This window comes from Phyllobates terribilis, unplaced genomic scaffold (assembly GCF_046119375.1).
Source record: "Phyllobates terribilis strain yellow unplaced genomic scaffold, ASM4611937v1 Scaffold_181__1_contigs__length_3860067, whole genome shotgun sequence".
NCBI classification, from domain to species: domain Eukaryota; kingdom Metazoa; phylum Chordata; class Amphibia; order Anura; family Dendrobatidae; genus Phyllobates; species Phyllobates terribilis.
In genome coordinates, this window is record NW_027362941.1 from 3,182,882 (window position 1) to 3,205,310 (window position 22,429).

The following is a 22,429-nucleotide window of genomic DNA, read 5'->3' on the forward strand; positions in this document are numbered from 1 at the left end:
GAGTCAGTGGCGACTTTGCCAATCCTGGTGTTCTGTGGCAAATGCCAAGCGTCATGCACGGTGTTGGGCTGTGAGCACAACCCATTTCCGTGGACATCGGGCCCTCATAGAGTCGGTTTCTAACAGTTTGTGCAGACACATACACATTTGTGGCCTGCTGGAGGTCATTTTGCAGGGCTCTGGCAGTGATCCTCCTGTTCCTCATTGCACAAAGGCGGAGGTAGAGGTCCTGCTGCTGGGTTGTTGCCCTCCTATGGCCTCCTCCACGTCTCATGGTGTACTGGTCTGTCTCCTGGTAGTGCCTCCAGCCTCTGGACACTACGCTGACAGACACAGCAAACCTTCTTGCCATAGCTCGCATTTATGTGCCATCTTGGATGAGCTGCACTATCTGAGCAACTTCTGTGGGTTGTAGAGTCTGTCTCATGCTACCACGAGTGTGAAAGCACAACCAACATTCAAAAGTGACCAAAACATCAGCCAGAAAGCATCGGTACTGAGATGTGGTCTGTGGTCCCCACCTGCAGAACCACTCCTTTATTGAGGGTGTCTTGATAATTGCCAATAATTTCCATCTATTGTCTATTCCATTTGCACAACAGCATGTGAAATTGATTGTCAATCAGTGTTGCTTCCTAAGTGGAAAGTTTGATTTCACAGAAGTTTGATTTACTTGGAGCTATATTCTGTTGTTTAAGTGTTCCCTTTATTTTTTTTGAGCAGTGTATGTATATATACAGTACAGACCAAAAGTTTGGACACCTTCTCATTTAAAGATTTTTCTGTATTTTCATGACTAGGAAAATTGTACATTCACACTGAAGGCATCAAAACTATGAATTAACACATGTGGAATTATATACTTAACAAAAAAGTGTGAAACAATTGAAAATATGTCTTATATTCTAGGTTCTTCAACTGCTTTGCACACTCTTGGCATTCTCTTGATGAGCTTCAAGAGGTAGTCACCGGAAATGGTGTTTCAACAATCTTGAAGGCGTTCCCAGAGATGCTTAGCACTTGTTGGCCCTTTTGCCTTCACTCTGCGGTCCAGCTCACGCCAAACCATCTCGATTGGGTTCAGGTCTGGTGACTGTGGAGGCCAGGTCATCTGGCGTAGCAGCCCATCACTCTCCTTCTAGGTCAAATAGCCCTTACACAGCCTGGAGGTGTGTTTGGGGTCATTGTCCTGTTGAAAAATAAATAGTTCATCCGTTCACCTTTTCTGCGTCGCACAAAGACACGGTGGTTTGAACCAAAGATCTCAAATTTGGACTCATCAGACCAAAGCACAGATTTCCACTGGTCTAATGTCCATTCCTTGTGTTCTTTAGCCCAAACAAGTCTCTTCTGCTTTTCACCTGTTCTTAGCAGTGGTTTCCTAGCAGCTATTTTACCATGAAGACCTGCTGCACAAAGTCTCCTCTTAACAGTTGTTGAAGAGATGTGTCTGCTGCTAGAACTCTGTGTGGCATTAACCTGGTCTTTAATCTGAGCTGCTGTTAACCTGCGATTTCTAAGGCTGGTGACTCGGATAAACTTATCCTCAGAAGCAGAGGTGACTCTTGGTCTTCCTTTCCTGGGGCGGTCCTCATGTGAGCCACTTTCTTTGTAGCGCTTGATTGTTTTTGCAGCTGCACTTGGGGACACTTTCAAAGTTTGCCCAATTTTTCACACTGACTGACCTTCATTTCTTAAAGTAATGATGGCCACTCGTTTTTCTTTACTTAGAATTTGTATTATGGCAAGAAAAAAGCAGCTAACAGTCTATTCAGTAGGACTATCAGCTGTGTATCCACCTGACTTCTGCACAACACAACTGATGGTCCCAACCCTATTTATAAGGCAAGAAATCCCACTTATTAAACCTGACAGGGCACACCTGTGAAGTGAAAACCATTTCCGGTGACTACCTCTTGAAGCTCATCAAGAGAATGCCAAGAGTGTGCAAAGCAGTCATCAAAGCAAAAGGTGACTACTTTGAAGAACCTAGAATATAAGACATATTTTCAGTTGTTTCAAACTTTTTTGTTAAGTATATAATTCCACATGTGGTAATTCATAGTTTTGATGCCTTCAGTGTGAATGTACAGTTTTCAAAGTCATGAAAATACAGAAACATCTTTAAATGAGAAGGTGTCCAAACTTTTGCTCTGTACTGTATATTATACATATATATATATACATACACACATTTTTTGTGAAAAAAAAACTTGACCAATTTTTTTTATATATATATATATATATATATATATATATATATATATATATATATATATATATATATATATATATATATATATATATATATATATATATATATCTCCATCTTAAAAAAATTAAAGTCAAGTTTTTTTTTCACAAAAGCGGCAAACCAGAGAAAAAGGCTATATAAATTTGGTAATTACATTGACCCACAGAATAAAGATAACATAATATACCTATACTACATAGTATACTCAACTACAGAATGCATTCAATAGATCTGAGCAGCAAAGCTAAACATTTAAAACACAAAAAAGCAGAACAGCTGTTTTGTTTATATTCCGTCACTTGTTAAAGGGAACCGATCAGGCAACTGAAGCTTCTTAAACCACGGGCAGCATAAAATCGCAGCCTGACTGCATGATTGCAGCATGGCATTTTATTTTCTGAAACACTGCAGCCTTTCAGAGAAGATAAACTTTGAAGATCCAGCCGATGACTATTGCCGGAGACCAGACCTGTCCGGCTCTGCCACCAGCAGGGTCTATCCAGCATGGCTGTAAGCGACTGCCAGGTATCGCCTTCGCATGTGCATAGGGAAATGTCTGTCAATCATCTGCAGTAGTGCTAGGAAAAGCACGCTAGGCTGGGGGTGGAGGTGGACTTGTCTAATCTCCAGTTATGGTTCCCTGCCAGATGTTCAAATTAAGTATAACTTGTTTGCTATCAGAAAAATCATGTACACTAGGTACATAGTTAATAAGAGCTAGGCAAATCCAACATGGAATCTCAATTATAAGGCGGTTAGGTTTATCATTTAAACGGGTACTCAGGGGAGATAAAAAAAAAAAAATGTTTGCACTGTTCCTGCACTCATACACTGAAAAGATGAGATGGTGAGTGCAGTTATATGATCTTTTTAACCGTTGTAATTCTATGTGACAGGATCTGCTCTTTCACTGCCCCTCAGGGCTGGTTATTACATCATACACTAAGTGCTGCTCCCCCCCTCCCCGTAAGGAACAGCCAGCCTGAGGAGAGGGTGCATGGCCACTCCCCTGTGCTCTGCAGAGAGGCAGCTATTAGACTGGATGATAATGGCGGGAAGCTGCACATTGCTGTGATGTCCCTGTAATATAATGAGGGGTGAGCAGTGCAGTGAAAAGCAGCTTCAGCCCCATGATAATTGCTCCTTGTGTGCAGAACAGGTGAGGGGGCGTGGACACTTAGTGTATCAGGTAATGACCCAGCCCTGAGGGGAGAGAAGTGAAAAAGCAGATCCTGTCACATGGAATTACAAGGGTTAAAAGGATCATATAACTGCACTTACCATCTCTTCTTTTTAGTGCAGGAACAGTACAAGAAAATGTTACCTACCCGGAGTGACATCTGCCCTGATGCCAGTAGTGGAACAATCTCTATAACAAATTGTAGATAAATTTAAATACGAGGGAATAACTGTAAATACTAAGCCTAAAGAATATGTAGCATTAAATGTAGACCCCATGTTAGATACGTTATGGGGTTAAAGTAAGAAAGCTAAGAAATAAATTAGTAAATCAGCTTTGTACAATGAAAAGTTACCTGGTTTGAGATGCTGGCAACTGCTGGAACTGTAAGATTTGCTACAGGAGATGTGCTGGAAATAACATTTGCATTTGTAGTGGTAGCTGAAAACAGAAAAATACATTTGTAAAAAGTTATATCTGTATAATTGTTGGAATAGGTTTAATGCAACAACTCCATTCCTGTGTATGTAAGTGTTCTATTGCTAGGTTTGTGTAAAATAAAAAACTCCCAGAGGCTCACACACAGAAAAGACCATGTGACTATATCCAGTTTCCTGTGTCTGTGCATGAGAGGAGAAGAAGCCTGCTGATGCTGCACAGAGACACTTAGGCTATGTGCCCACGATGCAGAAATGAAGCAGAAAATTTCTGCAGCATTCTGCATCTCCCTGGCAGAAAAAACGCATGCAGATTGTACATGCAGATTGTGCATGTGATTTTCCTGCAGAATACATGCGGAATACATGCGGAATACATGCGGATCCACATGCAGATTGACAAGCGCTTTCCAAGCGATTTTAGCATCACTTGGAAAGTGCTTGACAACTTCACACTATATAAATCCATGCAACCGGCATGGATATATACAGTGTGACCGTAAAACAATGCTTCAAATAAAGCTATACTCACCCCCGATGTCCCGGCGTGGCTGCAGCGCTCGTTCCTGTCTGGTTCCTGGCTGCCGGCATATCGCGAGACAGAGCGGTGAAGGGCCTGCGGTCACATGACTGTGACGTCACCGAAGGTCCTTCAGCGCTGCCGGCAAGCAGAGAGAGCCTTCGGAAAGGCGAGTATAAACTTTATTTGTTATTTTATTCTTTTTTTACAGGTACAATGGTACCCAGGTCTGGATGAGAGTCTCCTCTCCTCCAGAACTGGGTACCATCCGCACATAGAGATCTGCACAAATGAACAGATGCAGATTCTATGCGTCTCAATGCAAGTCAATGGCGGCCATTCCGCTGCGCTTCCGCAAAATTAATGAACATGCTGCGGATTTTTGTACGCAGCATAAACACTGCCGAAAAATCCGCAGCATGTGCATAGAACATGCAGAATCCCCTTGGGGACCATGGGGGGTGGATTACCTAGCGCTTAACAAGCGTTTATGCTGCGGAAATTCCGCAGCATAAATGCTTGAAAAAAGCTACGTGGGCACACAGCCTTAAGATATGTATATTCCTGATTCCACAAAGCCAATCATATCTGTACCTGTTTATAGCTAATTAAAGCTTTGCTCTGTTGTCAACACGCTTTGAGAGTATCCTGAATGATCCACGCAAATACTATATTCATTGTTTAAAAGAATCTTTTCTGGTACACCAACAATCTGTGTACATTACTAGTACAGTAGTTGTATTACATTTTGTATTAACAGATTAACCCTTTCAATGACCTAGACTTTTGATCCTCTTCTAAGAGCCATAACTTTTTAAATTGGCAAATTCCAACAAAAACATGCAATACACTGAGAAAAAAGTTGACCAGCTCACCCAGACTCTTGGTGTGTGGAAGCACGGAATCCAGCGGACCACATGTAATACGAAAAAAGCAAGAGCCAGCTTCTTAAAATTGCAAAAATTTTATTACAAAAAATCAATTAAAAATTGCATAGTATTTGAATCCAAAGCAACGTTTTTCGAACACATGCAGTGTTCTTAGAGCTGGCTCTGACTAAACGCTGCATACGTTCGAAATGCATAGCTCTGGATGCAAATACTATGCAAATTTTTTATGGATTTTTGTAATAAAATTTTTGCTATTTTAAGAAGCTGGATTTTGCCATTTTTGGAAAAACATGCGGGCCCTGGCGCTGAGCCTGCATCTTTCCATCAACATGATGGCTGATTTAACTAGCCATCAAGTAGCTCTAACATCTGTGGGTGGATCCGAGATCTCACAGCAGCTGTTAAGTTAAAAGCCGCTGTCAATCACTGGCAGCTGCATTTAACACGCGCCGGCCAGAAGCGTGTCAGAAGTCCAGGTGCCCCTGACACGTGCTTGCAGGGCGCCGGTAGGTTGTCTGCAGAAGAACCCCCTGAGCCGGTCATTGTAAATCTCCTTGGAACGCCGGCTATATATAGCTTTTACTTCTATGTATGGTTGGTTATCCCTCATATTTAATTAGATATTCTGCAATTATTAAATCACCTAACCAACAACTGAAGTATATAGGAACTGGTACTAAGACTTAAGATGTTAATGGAAAACAAGTGAGGCTAATGGAAGTCAAGTGATTCAAAGAACAGGGTAACCCTAACAAGGCCTTGACTAGGGTTCCTAATGGCCAATAGGCCAAGCAACTGCACCTGCTTAAAATATTACGTAATGTTACACGCACGCCACTAGGTTCAGATAGGGCGAGACGGGTTTCATGAATTTGTTGGAATCCTGGAGGAACAGTTACTCAAGGCGACCATAGGCTGCAGCTTCTCTCAGGCACACGATAGATTCAGGTGCTGACCAGACACATCGGACAAGAGTCTTTTTCAACTGTGGAATTTAATCTGTAGCATGGCCAGTGCAATTCAGGGATATTACAGCAACAATCTTCATTACAGTACAGTTTAATAAAGCAGGTACAGTAATGTCAGTCTCTTCAGTAGCATAATTCAGCACAGATTAGATCTCTTAGCAGCACACTTCTATGCATTCACAACCACAGGCTTTTCCTTCACAAGGACTCAGTAGTACAGAGCATTCTTTATCCTGCATGGAGATGGAGGGGGGGGGGGGGGATTTGATGAGGGAGATGATCCCTATGACACGATTCCTTCTAGTCCGATAGTACTCCACATTGTTAGCTCAGGAAGTCTATCTGACCTGTGTTTAGCTTCCCTCCTGACCTGAATTCTGTTCCCTTGCCTTCTGTGAGATACAGATCACATACCACCTTTCTCTTTGGCTCCACCCAGACAGTAAACATCTTCCCCACAATCCCCCAGGGCCTATGCTAAACACACCCTGTCTCCTGTGACTGTGTTAACCCCTCTAATTGCTGGATGCTTCTGGAGCAACAGCACTACTTCTCCCTGTCACACACTTGCCTCCTTTTTGAATGTCGTCCTCGACATTCGTCTTAATTGGTTAATATGACCAATTCTGAGACAGTGGTGAAAGTTGAAAAACTTTATATACTAATTGGCATTGTCAAATTGGTATAAAATTCATAAACATTGATGATAACCTATTCTTACCACCTTTTTCTTGTAATACACCTGTAAGAAATAAACACAATTAAAACAATCAGCATGTCTTCAGCTGGAGCTTTTCGTATGTCTTCAACCAGCTCTCTCTCTCACTAGGCCTTAACAATTCTTTGTTTCTACAAAGTCTTTTAAGGAAAATCAAAGCATGAAAACAAGCCTATCTACCATGCAACATCTTCAATACTGCCTCTCGGTGGTGAATAACACTCCAGTGGGCTTACCTGGTCCGTAGGCAGAGATACCCGTTTCCAGTCGACAGTCCTGGCACTTGACTCGGTTCACCAAGTGTCTCATACGTCAGCATCACGGGCCTCCTCACTTCTCGAGTTGACTTTCTCATGGTGGGTTGTTCTTCAGATACCACGGGTTCTTTGGTCACAGGAGTTTCTTCTGCAGCTCCAGTTTCCCGTGCTTCCTCAGATGCTCTTGCAAGTTCCTATACTTCTCCTGAATCACTGTTTCCGCATGGTCTGGTAATTCCGCTCCTCCCAACTGTCGATCGGTCTCTTCAGAAACTGGTGTTCGATCATCAGATCTGAATTGGGCTTCATTTGTATTCCTTGGTACAAACTCTGGAACCTCGGGACTTGGTTCACTCTCCAGAGGATAGTACATCACTCTCCTTGCCGGTCTGAGAAATACAACAGTGTGTTCTTCTTCATCTGAGCTTTCAAGGTCACTATCCACCTCCGGAGCTTCAGTCTGTGGTGGTCCTTTAGTCGATCTCGGACGATGTCTGTCTACTTCTGGGAAGTCTTGTTGTGGTGGGAGATAATCACAGGGTAGTAGTAAATTCCGATGGATTAAACTGGTTTTCTTGTCTCACGTTTCTAATCGGATTTCATACACTGGGCTGTCATGGGCTTTCCTCATTACGACCACATACACCATGTCTTCCCAGTATGAAAGAAGTTTTCCTGGCCCGCCTTTCTCACGTACGTTCTTGACTTCCCGATGCCAATTCTGCTCCATAACATTTTCGACCATAGTACCCCTTACTCTTATTCTGCCCTTGTGTAACCACTTTGGATGCTATGTTGTATGCCTTTGCCATCTGTTCCTCCCTTTTCCCAACGTACTCTGGATACGTTCTGTAAATCTCTGACACCGGAGTATCGAACATGATGTCGATTGGCAGTCTTGGCGATCGTCCATACAATAGAAAGAAGGGTGAGTAACTTGTTGCATCGCTCTTTGTACAGTTATAGGCATGTACAACTTTTGACAGAGAACTCTTCCAGTCTTTCTTCTCATCAGCAGTTAAAGTGCGCAACATCGACAATAATGTCCGGTTAAAATGTTCCACTTGACCAATACCCTCTGGGTGATAGGGCGTTGTGTGGTATCTCTGATTTCTACAGAACCTTCCTAGCTTGGCAAATAGCTGGTTCTCAAATTCTCTTCCTTGATCGTGGTGTAACCTCAAAGGAAACCCAAACATCAAAGCAAAATCATTGAAGATCTTCTCTGCCACTGTTCGACCCGCTTTATTGGTGGTGGCATATGCTTGAGCAAATTGATTGAAATGGTCCATCACCACCAAGATGTATTCATAACCACCCTTGCACGTCTCGAGATGTAGAAAGTCTATTGAGACCAGCTCAAATACGTAGTTTGGATGTTGCCCATAGGAGCCCGGGTTGATGTGTTGGGTCGTTTATCTTTCAGACATCCACACTCCCTGGTCTCGTACCTCTCAATATCTCTCTGCATGTACGGCCAGAAGAAACATTCACGGATCAAGTTTGTTGTCCTTTCCACTCCCAAGTGTCCCATGTTTTCATGGAGTTCTTTGAAGACCAACCTACGGAATACTCTAGGATGCCGGTTTTGTCCTCCTTTACGATACAGGATACCGTTTTCACTGAGGTAGAACTTCGTCCATTCTTTAACTATAACAGATACTGCTGGTGACTCATTGTCTCTCTCCTGTTTACTTGGAAACCAATTTTGGTCCACATAAAGTAGTATTCTACCAATTATCTGATCTTCCCGTTGCGCTCTACGGATTTTTTCTTTTGGTAGTTGTTGAATGGACATGGGGCGATCTTTTTCTCTCGCTTTTATGGTAGTTTCCACCGTCAAAGGACACCACAATGGTGTGTCTTCCTCTTGATAAGCTTGTACTGCTTGGGCAGTGCTCTCACTTGCTTCCAGACTGACTTCCTCCAAGCATTCTTGCATGAACTCCTCAGGCTCTAGTGGCATTCTCGACAATTCGTAAGCATCCACATTGCATTTTCCTGGCATGTACTTGATGCAGAAATTTAAGTCAGCTAGTTCAGCGACCCATCTCTGACCCATTGCATTCAGTTTGGCTGTAGTAAGGACATCGGTATACACTGACAACATTCCTTTGACCTAAAACTCATTGCTGTAGTAGAGATAATCTCTAAATCGTTCACAGATAGCCCATTTCAATGCCAGGAACTTCTATTTTCCGGAATGTAGATGGTAATTCTTCTCGGCGTCTGTCAACGTTCTAGAATCCGTAACCGATGACTCTCAATTTTCCATCTTGATGCTGATACAGGGCAGTTCCCAGTCCAACTTGAGAAGCGTCACAATGAACAACAAACGGGAAGTTGAAATCAGGATATCCCAAGATAAGTGGTTTTACCAGGTAGTCTACTAGTTCTTCCAATTCTCCTGGTGGTCTGTTATCCAGAGAATGGGCTGTTGGGACAAAAAGGCGTTGTTTCTTTTAAGCCCGGACCTACCCGCGTTCTTTTTCTTTGTGGGTGTTGTTGTCTCTGTCCCCCATCACCAAGAGGAGGTTAAGTGGGGCAGCAATCCTGGAGAAGTTCCAAATGTAAGTACGATAGTAGGAGAGGAAACCTAAGATCTGCCTTAACTCCCCGAGGGTAGAGGGCAGCTTGTCTTCTAAGGCCAGCACCGGAGCGATTTCTGCTGGGTCCATGGTATATCCTTATCCGGACAATTTTCCCTAGAAATCGGACTTGCCTTTTTAACAGTTCACACTTCTTTGGGGTCAACTTAACTCCGTGTTGTTGATACCGCTATAATACGGTCCTCACGTGTTCAACATGCTCCCGGAAGGTTTTGCTGTGTACCACATTGTCATCCAAGCACGGCTGGCAGATATCGTCCCTCAATCCTTCTAAACATGTCTCCATGCTCCTCTGGAATTCTGCTGGAGCTGAGCTGAGCCCAAACGGTATGCGGATCCACTCTTATAATCCCCACGGTGTGATGAATGCTGTCAAAGGTCTACTGAGTTCTAAAACAAACCCTTGATGGTATGCTTTACCCTGATTGAGGACAGAGAACCAGGTACTTTCTGAAAGGCTATCCAGCATATCTTGAATCTTTGGTATTGGGTGCCAATCAGGACTAGCCACCATGGGTCTCCAACTTCAGCTGACTCATTTTGGTGATTTTAGGAGCAGAGTCTTTCTTTAACTTTTGTTCGCTCTCGGACTCAAACTAGCTGCCTCATTCATTTTTTCAATTAGGACTTCATCCAGAATGCCAGGATCTTCTATGTACTGTTTCAGTTGCAACTTGATGTCTTGGCTGATTAACCCCGCTCCCAATGATCGAGAACTTCTTCTGAACTAGTCCAGCATCAAACTTCTCCTCTGCTTCTACATCTCTGGATGCAAACAGTCTATCCTTCAGTTAAATTGCCCTGAGCAAGAAACTTTGGGGTGATTCATTATTTTTCTGTGAGAGGTTAATGAGTCGGTGGAACAATTATGAAGATTCCCGCTTTTGGTAATTGGTGCTGCCCCTCCATCCTCCAACTTCAATATAGTTAGAAACTGTGTTAGCTCCCGGAGGAATGTCCCATGAAGTCTTCAGCTTCTTTCTCCCCCAGCTCATCCATTTTTGCATTAATGGAAGCTAACAGTTGCCTGCGGTTGTGTGCTTTAGAAATCTGTTCTTCTGACATCTTTATATGTTCTGCTACTGTTCTCAATTCTTCACAGGTTAACTGAAGAAACCGCTCACTAATTCTGTCCATTTGTATTTCCACATCAATTGCTGCTAGTGAGTTTTCTTTAGGGCTGGTCCTCTTTAACTGGTGTAGCAGAGTTGAGTTGAGGTGCTATGCTGCTGTGTTTTTCCAAACACTTTTCCTCTTCACCCTCTACACGCTAATTCCCGTTCAGGACTCCCCGTACGAGCCACCAATGTTACACGCACGCTGCTAGGTTCAGATAGGGCGAGACGGGTTTCATGAATTCGTTGGAATCCGGGAGGAACCGTTACTCAAGGCGACCACAGGCTGCAGCTTCTCTCAGGCACACGATCGATTCAGGTGCTGACCAGACACATCGGACAAGAGTCTTTTTCAACAGTGGAATTTAATCTGTAGCATGGCCAGTGCAATTCAGGGATACTACAGCAAACATTTTCATTACAGTACAGTTTAATAAAGCAGGTACAGTAATGTCAGTCTCTTCAGTAGCATAATTCAGCACAGATTAGATCTCTTAGCAGCACACTTCTAAGCATTCACAACCATAGGCTTTTCCTTCACAAGGACTCAGTAGTACAGAGCATTCTTTATCCTGCATGGAGATGGAGGGGGGGGGAGGATTTGATGAGGGAGATGATCCCTATGACAAGATTCCTTCCAGTCCTTATCTTTCTGCCCGATAATAAGCCACACTGTTAGCTCAGGAAGTCTATCTGACCTGTGTTTAGCTTCCCTCCTGACCTGAATTCTGTTCCCTTGCCTACTGTGAGATAAAGGTCACACACCACCTTAAGGCCCCGTCACACTAAGCGACGCTACAGCGATCCCGACAACGATACAACCTGTCACGGATCGTTGCTGCGTCGCTATGTGGTCGCTGGCGAGATGTCAAACAGTCAGATCTTCCAAACGACGCAGCAGCGATGCAGCGACCCGTAACGATCTGTATAACGATGCACGCCTATGAGTTTCTGTGTCTGAGTCGTCAACAAGATCGTTGGTAAGGTGTCAAACACACCGATACATGCTACCCAGCGGGGCCTCAACGATCAAAGAAATGTCCAGACCATTCCGACATGACCAGCGATCTCACAGCAGGGGCCTGGTCGCTGCTAAGTATCAAACGTAGCGAGATCGCTACTGAGGTCGCTGTTGCGTCACAAAACTTGTGACTCAGCAGCGATCTTGCTAGCGATCTCGCTTAGTGTGACGGGGGCTTTACTCTTTGGCTCCAGCCAGACAGTAAAAATCTTCCCCACAATCCCCCTGGGGCTCTGCTAAACACTCCCTGTCTCCTGTGACTGTGTTAACCCCTCTAGTTGCTGGATGCTTCTGGAGCAACAGCACTACTTCTGCAAGTCACAACAACATTAAACCCAATATTGTTTACAATTTCCATTGAAGTAAGGCCCCTTAGATTAGTTTTCGAGCTTAGAAACTAAAAAAAAACAAAAAAAAAAACAAGTGATAATCATCCCCTCTGAGACGCCACTATTTTTTTTCCCCAAGAGGAAGAGACTCAATCAGAAAGATAAAGATCTCATATGGTATTGGTCAAAGCTCAGACGGTCTGAAACCACGGTATTAAAACCCCATCCCCTCAACCATCACGTGTCGTCCTGCTCTTGAGTAATAATCAGAACGGTCTTATCTCAGTGCTAAGGCACTCGTCTTGACAAGTGAATATGTTCCTCCTTTTCCACAGTGGTTTGACAGGTAAGGGGACATTTTAACTCATCCATCAATTCCTTTATAGGTTTGTTGCACAGTTGCTGTTTTATCACTCCAAAAGCACATTGACCAACTCACCACTTAGTTCAGTATACAGGTTTTAGGGCTACAATCCCAAAATACTTATTGGGTATAACTGCTCCAAAGTTGTACATTCCACTGAAAGTCATACTCTACTGAAGGCCTCATCAAGTCTCGCTGTCACACCCAAAGAAAACACTAGATCTCTAGATCTGAGGTGGCAGGCTATTCTACACTATGAAGTGGCTGGAAACCCTCCAGGCGGCCAAACACGAGATATGAGGTGGCATGCCATACATGAGACATAAGGCCAGACTTGAGTGGCAAGCCAAACACCAGACATGAGGTAGCATGACACAATATGAGACCATACTCGAGGTGGCCAGCCCAACACACAAGACATGATTGCCAGATATGAGGCGGCAGGCCCAATACACAAGACATGAGGTGGTAGGCCCAACACCGGACATGAGGCAGCCGGCGCCAGACACTAGAATCTAAAAGAGGATCTGTTGACAAGACAGGCTCTTTAACCAACTAAGCCACAGCACCGAAACAAGAAATTCAAGGATAAACGCCACCCTTACTAGAGGTTGCAACAGAACACACTACGGTGTTTTATGAGTCATGGCTGCTACAGGTCTGTGCTCAAGGTTCCTACATCCAAAGGACAAAAATACACATTGACGGAGGAAGTGGGAGTTGCCTTTTTATTTTGTGCTCTCGGCTTCCTGTCCAGGGATAGGGGAGGATTTCACACATGTGCTGTCACAGGTGAGGGGAAAAAAATTGGTTTCCGCTGCCATTTTCAGACTTTAAATTAAAGTGAAAAATAAGGCTGAAGTGCTTGAGGAGCATGGAAACTCTTCTCAAGCTTCTGTTCTTCCCAGTCAACTGACTCCTCCTTGACTGACCTCTTTGCTTGGAGGTCACACACAGAGCGAAGGAGCTGTCAGTCAAGCAAGAAAAGATAGCATCGGGAGGGGAATAAACCGGGGGGAAGGGGGCGGGGGTAGATGTTTGAGAAAAGCTTCCATGCATTGAAAGCCCTTCAGCCTCATTTGCATAAAACATTTCAACGCTAATTTCTCAGGAATAGAACTGATTAGGTAGATATGGCTGGACTAGTCTTTGAAATAGCTATATGTACAAATACAAAGTTTGGATGGTTAAATCATGTCAGATTTAAAATACTGTATTCACCAGTGTAAAATGAAACGGAGGGGAAAAAATAAATAACACTCCTGACCTAGTATCATTTTAATGCCGGCGCTCGCGTGAAATTTCCTATGCCACATGAGTGCTGCAGCCAGTCAGTGGCTGCTAGAATTTTTTCCTTTTATGGTGTTAACCAATCAGGTTAATTATTTTTATACAGTATTTTGACAGAAGATCGCAGCGCCACCACAGGTCTACATTTTTTTAATAGCTTTATTTTCAAATGGGGAAAAAAGGGGATAATTTGTACTTTTAGGTTTTTTTTTACCTTTTTCATACTTTTTAAAACTTTTTTTTCCCCACTTTTGTAATACACAGCCATCACTTGGTGGGTAAGGAGTGGGCTCGCTGCATGAGCCCGCTCCATACACAAACTTCTGGCATGCGTGGTCGTGAAGGGGTTCAAGTTCCTTGCGTGCACAGCTATGATATTTACTTCCCAACCTCAGAAGTGATATATAACAAACATTTGAAGTTAAAAATTATATATGCTGTTGAGTATTGCAACATTATACTTTATTTACACCACTCCTCTCTCCCACAACACAAACACACACCCACCCCCCAAAGAAAAATATCACACATGGTAGGGCTAAAAATTTTACCTTGGGTAGGATAGGAATATAGTACAGGGCTGGACTGGCTACTAGTGACTCCTGAAGAACAGGTCAAGGTGCTAGTAGGATTTGGTGCCTGGACTAAACCACTTTCAGATTTAATACCTGGCCATAAAGCACCTAAAATATAAAATAAGAAACAAATAGATTACCAATGTGATAAAATTGTGCAAACTAAAACATATATTCCAATTGCCTTTATTTATTATTTTTAAAATCAACAAGTCAATAAATATCAGAAATAAGTATTCACAGTTTTGGTTCAACACTAATCTCCAAAGGGGATTCCTCAAATGATGGCATATAGCTAGGATATACTATTAGTTTATAACTGGAGTCCAAGAAGTAGGCCCTCAATCCAAACAATCCAGAGAATAATGTGGAAATAGTCATGGTGTAGCACCTTTCTCATTTTACCCTGCCTGCTTAGCAGCGCTCCAGACTACAGCACATGCATGATTAAAACTTAATTTACTGCACTATATGATCAAGGAGCCTAAACAAAAAAAGAAGCTTTTAAACCAAACCTGTCAGCTGATACACGGTGCCCAAACCATGGGCAGCACGCATCAGCTGCTGGCTGTTGTATCCCAGCCACGTATGCAGGTCTCAGAAAAGCTGCCTGTACCACAGCATTTCAGAGACAAAAATGCATGACTGGGATACAATAGCCAGGCGCTGATGCGTGCTGCCCATGGTTTGGGCACCGTGTATCAGCTGACAGTATCCCTTTAAAAGAGCTGCACAACATGGTGGTAGTTTAAACTAGAAAGTAAAGCCGACCAGATCATTTTCTACTGATATTACTTTTTTGGGAGGTCTGAACCACAATAACAACTCCCCCAAAAAAATGATTTGTGTGTTAAAGAGGACTAATAACCAAACTTTTTATGTTGAACAGGGCACAACGCAATAGTGGTTAAAGAGTGGAATAAAACTTTTTTTTTTGTTTTTTAATTTTGCCTCTTTGCTGCAGAGATATCAGCAAAGTATTTGTCACCAAATGAATTCACTTTTGTTAAGTCCAAGTGGGTGCTATCAGACCGTTTTCACTTGGGGCGTGTACTTTTTTCCCTGCATGATGTGGACCAACAACATGCAAAAGGAAAGAAGAGGTCCGCACCATAGCTTAGATCAAGTTTCTCTGTGTTAGATTTGGCGGTAATCACACCCTTGTCTGCTGTGCTCAAGCAACTTGTAATCGCTGTGCAGTGAGATCAGGACTGTCAATATATCTCACACAGAAAACACAGGAGCAGCCTGTTCTGGCTTACTCCTGTGTGAAATATAGTGACGGTCTGCTCTGATCTCAAAGCAGAGCAAGTACAAATTGCCCTCAGAACAACGGATATACAGTGGGTACGGAAAGTATTCAGAACCACTTAAAATTTTTACTCTTTGTTTCGTTGCAGCCATTTGGTAAATTCTAAAAAGTTCATTTTTTTCTCATTAAAGTACACACTGCACCCCATCTTGACTGAAAAAAAACAGAAATGTAGAATTTTTTGCAAATTTATTAAAGAAAGACTGAAATAGCACAGGGTCATAAGTATTCAGACCCTTTCCTCAGTATGGAGTAGAAGCACTCTTGAGCTAGTACATCCATGAGTCTTCTTGGGAATGATGCAACAAGTTTTTCACACCTGGATTTGGGGATCCTCTGCCATTCTTCCTTGCAGATCCTCTCCAGTTCCGTCAGGTTGGATGGTGAACGTTGGTGGACAGCCATTTTCAGGTCTCTGCAGAGATGCTCTATTGGGTTTAGGTCACGGCTCTGGCTGGGCCAGACAAGAATGGTCACAGAGTTGTTCTGAAGCCACTCCTTTGTTATTTTAGCTGTGTGCTTAAGGTCATTGTCTTGTTAGAAGGTGAACCTTCGGCCAAGTCTGAGGTCTAGAGCACTCTGGAAGAGGTTTTCATCCAGGATATCTCTGTACTTGGCCGCATTCATGTTTCCTTCAATTGCAACCAGTCGTCCTGTCCCTGCAGCGGAAAAATACCCCCATGTAACTATATATATATATATATATATATATATATATATATATATATATATATATATATATATATATATATATATATATATATATATATATATATATATATATATATATATATATATATATATATATAGTATGAAGCTGCAACCACCAGGTTTCACTGTTGGGATTGAATTGGGCAGGTGATGAGCAGTGCCTGGTTTTGCACTGATGAGAGGCTTCCGTCGGGCCACTCTGCCATAAAGGCCCGACTGGTGGAGGGCTGCAGTGATATTTGATTTTATGGAATTTTCTCCCATCTCCCTACTGCATCTCTGGAGCTCAGCCACAGTGATCTTGGGGTTCTTCTTTACCCCTCTAACCAAAACTCTTCTACCACGATTGCTCAGGTTGGCTGGACGACCAGGTCTAGGAAGACTTCTGGTGGTCCCAAACTTCTTCCATTTAAGGATTATGGAGGCCACTGTGCTCTTAGGAACCTTGAGTAATGCAGAAATTATTTTGTAACCTTGGCCAGAGCTGTGCCTTTCCACAATTCTGTCTATGAGCTCCTTGGGCAGTTCCTTTGAGCTCATGATTCCCATTTGGCCTGACATGGAATGTGAGCTCCTATTGGTTAAATTAAACACAACTGGACTCCAATAAAGGAGTAGAACCAGCTCAAGGAGGATCACAAGGAAATAGACAGCATATGACTTAAATATGAATGTCTGAGCAAAGGGTCTGAATACTTATGACCATGTGATATTTCAGTTCTTTTTTAATAAATGTACAAAAATTTCTACATTTCTGTTTTTTTTCAGTCAAGATGGGGTCCATAGTGTACTTTAATGAGAAAAAAATGAACTTTTTAGAATTTACCAAATGGCTGCAATGAAACAGAGTGAAAAATTTAAAAGGGGTCTGAATACTTTCAGTACCCACTGTAAGAGTGATTATGAACACATCTCCGGACATGCAGTGTGTGGTACAGGCAGCATAGCAGAGGTGACAGCATTATGAAAGGAGAAGCACTGAAAGAAGGGTTTGTAACGTGACACAGCTAAACCCAGCTATCTTTTGGGCAAAGGAAAATTATATTTTTTTCGGCTGGTTAGTCAAGTGATTAGCAGCAAATATAAATCAAAATTAAATGGCTGTGCAGCCACAAAAACATAACCTATATTTGGATTGCACAACAACGAATGATAGCAAAATCAACAACTTTATTGTGTGAAGTCAACAAACAGATACAGAAAACACAAAATCCAACAGGTGGTATGACTAAAATGGGGAACAAATATATCATAGTTTCATAAAGGGTAGTCAATAGTAATTATAGAGTAAGATATCAGATTTATAGTAAAAACTACCCATAGAGATAGTAGAGTGATCATTAGGCAGGTAAAAGACAAACCTAGTGGAAATAGACAAGCAATATTGGTAAGAGGTGCTGGCTACTAAATGTCTCATAAAAAAACACCTATCTACAGACTATCGTCTTTTAGAGATTAGTAAAGTGACAGTGCACGAGATAAACCCAAATCAATAGTAAGTAGATAATATAAGGTGGCCATGCACAAAAGTGCATAATATACAGTACAGACCAAAAGTTTGGACACACCTTCTCATTTAAAGATTTTTCTGTATTTTCATGACTATGAAAATTGTACATTCACACTGAAGGCATCAAAACTATGAATTAACACATGTGGAATTATATACTTAACAAAAAAGTGTGAAACAACTGAAAATATGTCTTATATTCTAGGTTCTTCAAAGTAGCCACCTTTGGCTTTGATGACTGCTTTGCACACTCTTGGCATTCTCTTGATGAGCTTCAAGAGGTAGTCACCGGAAATGGTTTTCACTTCACAGGTGTGCCCTGTCAGGTTTAATAAGTGGGATTTCTTGCCTTATAAATGGGGTTGGGACCATCAGTTGTGTTGTGCAGAAGTCTGGTGGATACACAGCTGATAGTCCTACTGAATAGACTATTAGAATTTGTATTATTGCAAGAAAAAAGCAGTCAAGTAAAGAAAAACGAGTGGCCATCATTACTTTAAGAAATGAAGGTCAGTCAGTGCGAAAAATTGGGCAAACTTTGAAAGTGTCCCCAAATGCAGTTGCAAAAACCATCAAGCGCTACAAAGAAACTGGCTCACATGAGGACCGCCCCAGGAAAGGAAGACCAAGAGTCACCTCTGCTTCTGAGGATAAGTTTATCCGAGTCACCAGCCTCAGAAATCGCAGGTTAACAGCAGCTCAGATTAGAGACCAGGTCAATGCCACACAGAGTTCTAGCAGCAGACACATCTCTACAACATCTGTTAAGAGAAGACTTTGTGCAGCAGGCCTTCATGGTAAAATAGCTGCTAGGAAACCACTGCTAAGGACAGGCAACAAGCAGAAGAGACTTGTTTGGGCTAAAGAACACAAGGAATGGACATTAGACCAGTGGAAATCTGTGCTTTGGTCTGATGAGTCCAAATTTGAGATCTTTGGTTCCAACCACCGTGTCTTTGTGCGACGCAGAAAAGGTGAACGGATGGACTCTACATGCCTGGTTCCCACTGTGAAGCATGGAGGAGGAGGTGTGATGGTGTGGGCTGCTTTGCTGGTGACACTGTTGGGGATTTATTCAAAATTGAAGACATACTGAACCAGCATGGCTACCACAGCATCTTGCAGCGGCATGCTGTTCCATCCGGTTTGCGTTTAGTTGGACCATCATTTATTTTTCAACAGGACAATGATCCCAAACACACCTCCAGGCTGTGTAAGGGCTATTTGACCAAGAAGGAGAGTGATGGGGTGCTACGCCAGATGACCTGGCCTCCACGCCAGATGACCTGGCCTCCACAGTCACCAGACCTGAACCCAATCGAGATGGTTTGGGGTGAGCTGGACCGCAGAGTGCTAAGCATCTCTGGGAACTCCTTCAAAATTGTTGGAAGACCATTTCCGGTGACTACCTCTTGAAGCTCATCAAGAGAATGCCAAGAGTGTGCAAAGCAGTCAAAGCAAAAGGTGGCTACTTTGAAGAACCTAGAATATAAGACATATTTTCAGTTGTTTCACACTTTTTTGTTAAGTATATAATTCCACATGTGTTAATTCATAGTTTTGATGCCTTCAGTTTGAATGTACAATTTTCATAGTCAAGAAAAATCTTTAAATGAGGTGTGTCCAAACTTTTGGTCTGTACTGTATATATAGAGCTCTTATGAACCAGGAGCAAGTACCCAGAGTTGGAAAGGTATACCAAATATAATAGAAGAAAAGAACCAAAACAGGTCATCAGATAAAAAGTGCTTACCGCCAAAATGTTAGTGCCCCACACACGTTTCCCGACACGCGTTTCGCCACTGTGGGCTTTTACGAGGGAAGTCAAGTGATTGGTACCCTGTTTAGATTGCACGATTATTGAGGAATGGGCTTTCCTAGGAACACTTATTCACAATCATCATGCAGTTTAAGTATAACTTAAAAGTATTTGGAGACTTACCAAAGGGAGGTAGGCCGTAAGTTTGAGATGCTTGAGAGTAGGCTGTGTATGGCTGAGATTGCTGCAATGACGTATATGAAGTCTGTCCACTAAAAGTGGACATTGATTCTGCTACAGGTACAGAAAGTATGTGTGTATAAGGCCTAGAGGAACACAAAAAAAAATGTTAACACAGCATACAGTTGCTTACTTATGCAACATTAAGAATATGTACTGCACGCTTTATGAATGTAATTAAAAGACGTAGTTACTTACTGGTAACGGTATTTCTCAGAGCCCATGACGGCACCACGGAGAGAGGGAATCCGCCCTTCAAAGACAGGAAACCTACAGATAAAAAGGGCGGTACCTGTCTCCCGCATCAGTTGTTTACAGAGCACTTCCGGGTTAATAACACAATATTCAACATTATTGTGGAGCTCATCAGGAACACCATGTGACCACGTATAAATAACGAATTAAGTGTGCACACCCACACGTGAAGGGAAGGAATGTACGGGTGCCATCATGGGCTCTGAGAAATCCCGTTACCGGTAAGTAACTACGTCTTTCTCCTTCCCCCATGACGGCACCATGGAGAGAATTGCAGAGAAATATCATTAAAGAGGGACCACCGCTTCCAGAACCCTTCTACCGAAAATAAGGTCTGAGGAAGAGGCTAGGTCCAGCCGATAGTGTTTGAAGAATGTAGAGGGGGAAGATCAAGTTGCAGCTCTACATATCTGTTCTGTCGAGGCACCGGCTCTTTCCGCCAAGGAGGCTGCTACCGCCCTTGCTGAGTGAGCTTTAAGATTGTCCAGGGCGGCTTCCCCACTTGACAAGTATGCCACGGAGATGGCGTCTCTTATCCATCTTGCCAATGTGCCTTTGGAAGCTTTTTGTCCCTTCCAAGGTCCCTGGAAGCACACAAAGAGAGCCCTCGTGTAGCCTCTAAGTACTGGATTAGGCAACTTCCTTCTGACATCTAATGTGTGTAGGTCCTTTTCTCCCTTGTTCTTGGGATTAGGGCAAAAAGAAGGGACGGTGACCTCCTGAGATCTATGAAAACCTGACCCCACTTTAGGTAGGTATTCTGCAAGATTAGTGTGAAGTGAGGGCCTGCAGATAAAGCCTGTATGTCGCTGACTATGTGCTGACGTGAGAGCTACTAGGAGTGATGACTTAAGGGATAGGAATTTTAGAGATATATCTGCCAAAGGTTCGAAGGGAGGTTTGGTTAGAGCTGAAAGGACTAAGTTTAAGTCCCAAGGAGGAGTATTCCGAGAGGTGATGGACCTAGATCTAGCTGATGCCTTGATGAATGTGGATATCCATCGATTACTGGCCAGGTCGCAATTGTATAGAGCCCTTAGTGCTGAGACTTGAACTTTTAAGGCGCTTGTGGCTAGACCCTGTTCAAACCCCCTTTGTAAAAACTCTAAAATGGCTGTTAGTGGAACCCCACTTTCTAACCTAGAACCAGAAGAAAGGAGCTTCTTCCAAGTTTTCCCGTAAAGTTTGGTGGTTACGGGTTTTCTACTTTTTAGTAACGTGGAGATTAAGTTCCAGGCTGTCATATGCAAGTTGGTTACTGGAGGATGAAGGACCGGTCCCTGGAAAAGAAGATCCGGAAGTTCCAGGAGTACCCAGAGGTTGGAGATGGACATCATCCTCAGCCAAGAATACCACATCCTCTTCGGCCAGAAGGGGGTATCAAGATTACTTTTGCCCTGTCTTCCCTGATCTTCCTCAGGACTGCCGGAATCAGGGCAATCGGAGGAAGAGTATAGGCCAGAGTGTGGTTTCATGGAATCAGGAAGGCGTCTAATGCTACTGGGTTCCCTTTGGGGTCTATTGAGCAGAACGCTTCTACCTTCCTGTTCTGACTGTTGGCGAATAGATCTATATGGTAGGACATCCCCATATTTCTGTGATATGATTGAATACTGAATGATTCAGTTCCCACTCGCCCTGTCTTAGCTGGGTCTGACTCGAAGTCTGCTCTGAGATTTTCTGTCCCTCTTACGTAGAGAGCAGATAGAAACCCCAGATTGCTCTCGGCTAACAGGAAGATGGATTTTGTTACTTGCATTAGAGAACAGGAATGGGTTCCCCCCTGATGATTCAAGTATGCTACTACTGTCCGATTGTCTGAGGACACTCTTACGTAGTGACCTTGTAGAGTGTCTAAGAATTCTAAAAGGGCGAATTTCACTACTAGTAGCTCCTTCATGTTGGAGGATACTGATCTTAGGTTGTCTGTCCAAACCCCCCGAGCTAACTGGTCATTCAATTGAGCCCCCCAACCCCTGGGGCTTGCGTCTGTGGTCAGGACCTGAGACGTTGAGACCACCCACGGAACACTCCGGGTTATATTGCCTATTCTCGTCCACCATTCTAGGGAAAGTGTGGTTCTTGACGACAGGGTTAGCTGACCTTCTAAGTGCC

General features: G+C 43.0%; 1 protein-coding gene across 8 annotated transcripts in view; it reads right to left on the minus strand.

Moving 5' to 3' along the window:
- The window catches only part of EYA3 (EYA transcriptional coactivator and phosphatase 3), a 373,281-nt gene that overhangs the window by 196,801 nt on the left and 154,051 nt on the right, over positions 1 to 22,429 (minus strand). For 7 of the 8 annotated variants that reach the window (XM_073664988.1, XM_073664982.1, XM_073664980.1 and 4 more), the window contains 3 exons: positions 20,003 to 20,145; positions 14,504 to 14,635; positions 3,790 to 3,875 (listed from right to left, as the gene is read on the minus strand). In XM_073664988.1, the coding sequence (XP_073521089.1) occupies positions 3,790 to 3,875; positions 14,504 to 14,635; positions 20,003 to 20,145 (361 nt within the window). Of the gene's footprint in view, positions 1 to 3,789; positions 3,876 to 14,503; positions 14,636 to 20,002; positions 20,146 to 20,257; positions 20,299 to 22,429 lie in introns of those variants that run through there. The other variant, XM_073664986.1, reaches the window with a different exon arrangement.